Raw genomic sequence first — 5,550 nt, 5'->3', positions numbered from 1 at the left:
GTGTGTATGTATGTATATATATATATATATATAAAATAAATGATTTGTTCTTTGATATTCTTTGGGTAAATGAATGCTTCTTGGACACACTCAATGTGGATCAGAGCGGTGCACTGGTGAATCTGGCTAATAATCACGGTAACACTGGTCTGCATGAGGCGGTGAGGGGGGGACACATCCAGCTGGTGGAGCTCCTGCTGCACAGAGGGGCTTTAGTGCACCTGCGCAACAAGAGACAGCGGACGGCCCTCGACTGCGCTCACGAGACCGCCGGAAAGGTGTGTTTTCTTTCTTTCTTTTCAATTTAGAGTCATATCTACTTTATATGTAGTTTACATTAAGACAGGCTCTCAGTGAATAGAAAAAAAAACATCTGAACATGTTTCTGAACATCATGTTTTTTTCTTTGTTTTTATGCGTCCTCAGAACACAGAGATTCAGAGACTCCTGCAGAAAGCCTGTGCTGACGCCCTGGACATTCATCCAGTCAAACCACACTCCAGAGGAACAGAGGGCATTGTGGGTAAGAATCGGAGAACGATATTTGTACACTTTTATTTCATCTCCAGAAACGCTGTAGTAGGCTGTGATGTATAGCATAGTAAGTATAACGTGATATGCATAATGCTATGAATTTCAGTTATGCAATTAAACTGAACTCTGTTATTTCTCCAACAGCACAATCAACAATTCAAAGAGTTAAACGGCAAGAGAATACCAACAGTGGCAGAAAAGACTCGGAGCATACGAAACAAAGGTACATTTACTGTCAATTAATAGCTTGTTTATTACCTTAATATCAAACGATATCGTCGACTTGATTGCACAGAGACTATTTAAACTGAACTGAGCTGGACGATGGCCTCACTGAATTCAGTGATGAACTGCAGTTAACTGAAAATCGAGTGTTTACTATTGTCCTTTTGCATTGACACACTATTTTCCTATTTGATACTGTAAAGCTGCTTTGACACAATCAGTATTGTTAAAAGCGCTATATAACTAAAGGTGACTTGACTTGATTTGACATAACATTGAGAAAAAAATGTTCTCTCTGAAGATTTTTAAATGTTTTTAATCAAGTCATTTCTGCTCAGCAAGGCTGCATTTATTTTAACCAGTAAAAACAGTAATATTGTGAAATATTATTACAATTTAAAATAGCTGCTTTCTATGTGAATAGATAGTAAAATGTAATTTATTCCTGTGATGCAAAGCTGAATTTTCAGCATCATTACTCCAGTCTCCAGTGTCACATGATCCTCCAGAACTGTTTTTGATGTTAGAGCAGTTGTGCTGCATTCAAAGAGTTCAAAAGGACAGCATTTATTTGAAATGGAAATATTTCGTAATGTAAGAAATGCATGTACTGTCACTTTAGCAATTTGATGCATTCAGAAGAGGACCGACAGAGCAGCGACCACCATAGGAGTATTAGACCAGGTACCTCTCTATCTTACCCAGCCATAATCACCATTTATTTATTCCTTAATTAATCCAACCATAGTCACAATTTGTGTAATAAAATGTAAAAAGGATTTGGTCTTTATGTAGCAAGGTGTTAGGTTTTTTTATTTTTTTGTATTGAAAAGTGTGCTGTACTACGACACTGAATATACTATTAACCTGACTCCTGATTGACCCGGTGATCTCAGACGGCAGACGGTCAGAGTGACAGACGCAGACTGGCGAGAGGAGAGACAGTGGACAGCAGCGGCCCGTTCTGCCACCCGCAGTCACAACACACTCCGAGCAGGAGCCTGACCCGCTGCCACACCATCAGCCAGGACCTGACCCAGCACTCGCTGCAGGAGCCCAACGGGGCCGACGTGGAGGAGGAAGACACACAGCCCAGAGGAAGTGATGCAGAGACCGCTGCCACAGAAATGGACAGTATTGTATTGTGATGCACCTGATGTCAGATGTCAGTGGTCCTCAAACAACTCATGCAGCCGGTTTAATAGACTAAATATAAATCCATCATTAGTAAATCTGTTCCATCACCTCATCCTGGGCTTTACTGTATTTGAGTGTTAGAGTATCTAAACTTTATTGACCTGAATATGCAAGAACTGTCATTGTTTTTCAAGGTTAACATTTCCTCATGCCTGTGGTTTTTGAGATGGAAAAAAAAAACTGTTTTAGAGGTTTTAAGGGTCTGTATGTGGACATCAGAAACCGCTCCACGGCAAGAAGAGGAAGTTGCTTTTGTTATGCCAATTAATGATGCTCTTAAATCACAAAATATAAAAAGTTAGCATGTGTCAACACTGGTGGGTGAAAGGCCAAAAATAGCAGTGAAACAAGTGAATATGTGGGGTGTGTGAAGAGACTTTGGAAACTTTCTAATAATATGTTGGTTAAAGGGAGACGTTTACAAGAACCTGTACAGAGAGAATGTGGATTTTTTTTTTTTTTCCCTAGCACTTTTAATTTTCAGAATGTCACATTATAAAAAGGGATAATTAAGGATAAAGTTATGTAGCAAGATTTTAGTTTTCCACACAAGTGTGTTGTTTTTGTTACATTTACTAAGCATTACATTAGCAGAATACATTCTTTCTTTTATGGTATGAATCTCCTCTCTAAACAATAAATGACACTTTTTTTGTCTCTCCTTGTCTTAGCATATGGTGAAAAGGTTACGTTTGTGAAAAAGGACAGAATTAGGAGTAAATGTGATGTGTGTAGGGGTCAGCAGGAGGTGGTATTATGGACCACGGCTCTGTTTAAATCATGCACTTTATTCCATTGCAAGTTTTCTCTGTGTGTTTGGTTTTAGGAGCTGAGCTCAAGAAACTTGATTGATTGCAGTTTACCAAAGGCACATTTGGAGTGGCGGGTGTAAATGCATTTTCTACTGCAGGAGTGTGTGTTAGTGGGGTTCAAATTAATGCTGGACAGGAAGTCATTAAATATATTCACATAAGTTTACCATGAAATAAAACAGCTGGTTTGTGATGTGATTTGTCTTTGAATGTAAGGGTTCTTTGTGGCAATTTGGAGAACTAGAGCAATTATTTTTGTAAGATTCAGGAAAAGTGTAAAGAATTCACGAATGTGAAGTGTTTGTCATGTTCTGACTATAAAGAGTAGTTTAAAACCACAATTTACAGTCTGGTTTCTACAACTTTCACTTGGGAGCAAAAATCTGCCTTTAAACTTGAAAGAAAGAAATGTATCGTGATAATTATCGATATCGACTTGTGTGAAAAATGTATTGTGAAAAATGTATTTATAACTACAGCCCATAACAGTATACTGTTTTTATAGATGTATATGTATAAGTTTGCGATCAAAGGATTAGACAGAAAGGATTTTATTCAAAGTGTGGCTTCCGGTTTTCTTCCAGTTCCGGTTTTCTAACTAAGCAGAAAATGTGCACACTGCACACGCTGTAAACATGCTGCAGAAATATATACTCTGCTCACGCTAAAGTCTGAATCCTACATCCGACAGCCTTTAGAGGAATTAGCACAACTACTATAATAACAGTTTTATGTTATATATGTGAACTCTGAAGTCTTAAATCTCCTTTCGGTGCTGATCTGACTCTCGGGATGACAGTGTTCCTGTTGCAGCAGTAATGGATCGCTCCTTTACACATATACAACTTTCGTCTTGTGCCAAAACGGCAGCTATCTATCTATCTATCTATCTATCTATCATTTTAATTATTTACAATAATGTATTATTCTATAATAAGTATTATTGTTGTTAATTATCAAAATGTAAAATTATTATTATTATTATTATTATTATTATTAAGGCTGACATCAAGATTATTGACCTAGAGAAAAAGTTGTTTATTTTTATTTTATTGTAGCTAAATGGTCCAAATACAGATGTGATAAAATTACGTTATAATAAATATTCAAGAATTAGAACATGTTTAAAAACATTAATGGAAATATACTTTAGCATGTCACACTGCTTTCTCTGCATTCTATATTTCATCCTTCAGTGTTAATATTTCCTTTAGGTCTGCTATGCAACGTAAAGTGGGGATAGACCTTATATTTTATAATTCACAACACGTGTTAGTTCAGTAAACAGACACCGGGGGGCAGTATTACATTAGAGCAACACACAAACACATGCACACAGGAGCCTTGACCTGTCAACTGATGACTAAAGGAGCAACCTGAAAACTTATAAAGCTGAACTCAGCTATGACAGCATAGAGGGCAATTCACAATTAACCATTACCACGATCCAAAAATATGATTTTTTAATAGACAATTTTAATGTATTTTAAAAACATATGTGTAAAGCAATACACTTATAATAATATAATATAATATAATATAATAAATATATTCGGGAAAAGGGAGTGCAGCAGCATATGAAGAACACAGCAGCAAAGAATAACAATTACCCGCCTCCTGTAGGGAAATGAGCAGAGCATGTCAACATGAGCGTGTATTGACAAGATCTCAGTGTAGAGACAGCAGTCACTGTCACATGACCAGAGTATTGGCAGCTCGTCCGGTCTCGAGGCATGTGTCCCGTCCAGGTTTACCCCAGCAAACATGACAGAGACACAGAGATCCAGCCGAAGGATTCCAGTGAAGTTTATCGGGTTTAGCTCAGTTATAATGGGGGAAGTTTGAAACCCTTGAGGCTCTGACTGGGTCAGAGCAAAACATTTCTCTATTATTTATGATTCGTTAGGTTCTGCATGTTAATTGTTGAGGAACTTTGCGAAGATATATAGGGGAATTTAAGTGATACCTTCTTGAAATAATGTCTAAGTCACAAAGTGTTATGCTTGACGTTATGCTAATTTCAACAGTTAAATGTCAAATTCATCTCAGGCTTTGGAAAATCCATCTTAGACTTTTGCAGAATTCTATATCAGTTCAGTATGAATTTGAATATGTTCGGTTATGGGCTGTAAGGATATAAGCTGTACAACTCAATTTGATTTTGCATCTGTTCTTACAAATAATCCAAAGTAATTTGTCAAGGAATGTTCCAGACATTTTAACATTTGTGGCGTAATGTTGATTACAAGAGAAAATTTGTTTAACTTTCATCTCTTTATTATTATTATTATTATTATTATTTAAGAATGTGGTATAAACATTAAAATACACTTAAGTATGAAGTTATCCAGTCTTTTAGTTTCATAAAGCTGGTAAGTTTTCGATGATACAGGCAAGTAAATGCAAAGGGCCATTTCCAAAAATAAATACATACATACATACATAAGTTACATTGGTAACACATAACTAGAAATTTAGAAATTCATCCGCCTAGAAAAGTAGTCCCTCCTTCAAAGGACAATTTAGCCAACTTCACAGAACAAATAATTAACAGTTTCTTGACAATTCTGCTATTAAATCCTCCATAGTACTCACTCCTTTTGCAACTGTCAAAATAATTTTATAAGGTAACTGGCATTATTGTCACGAATCCGGTCCATGAACTTCCATCCACTTGCCACCAGAGGTTGCCCTCCCATGATATTGACTCTCACACCACACAGACTGTTACACATCACCCTGGACTACATTTCCCATACTCCATTGCACTAATCACAAGCTC

General features: G+C 36.8%; 1 protein-coding gene across 1 annotated transcript in view; it reads left to right on the top strand.

Annotated features, from left to right (window-relative positions):
* Nucleotides 1-414: 414 nt before the first annotated feature.
* LOC107723945 (uncharacterized) overlaps nucleotides 415-5,550 on the top strand; it is a 29,616-nt gene continuing 24,480 nt past the window's right edge. Inside the window, exons 1-2 of the mRNA XM_016532676.1 lie at nucleotides 415-523; nucleotides 1,663-1,893. Of these exons, the coding sequence (XP_016388162.1) occupies nucleotides 415-523; nucleotides 1,663-1,893 (340 nt within the window). The remainder of the gene's footprint in view (nucleotides 524-1,662; nucleotides 1,894-5,550) is intronic.

This window comes from Sinocyclocheilus rhinocerous, unplaced genomic scaffold, assembly GCF_001515625.1.
Source record: "Sinocyclocheilus rhinocerous isolate Xijiao unplaced genomic scaffold, SAMN03320098_v1.1 scaffold63, whole genome shotgun sequence".
Taxonomy (NCBI): Eukaryota; Metazoa; Chordata; class Actinopteri; order Cypriniformes; family Cyprinidae; genus Sinocyclocheilus; species Sinocyclocheilus rhinocerous.
Note: the sequence above shows the minus strand (reverse complement) of the source record. Positions and strands in the feature narration are given on the sequence as shown.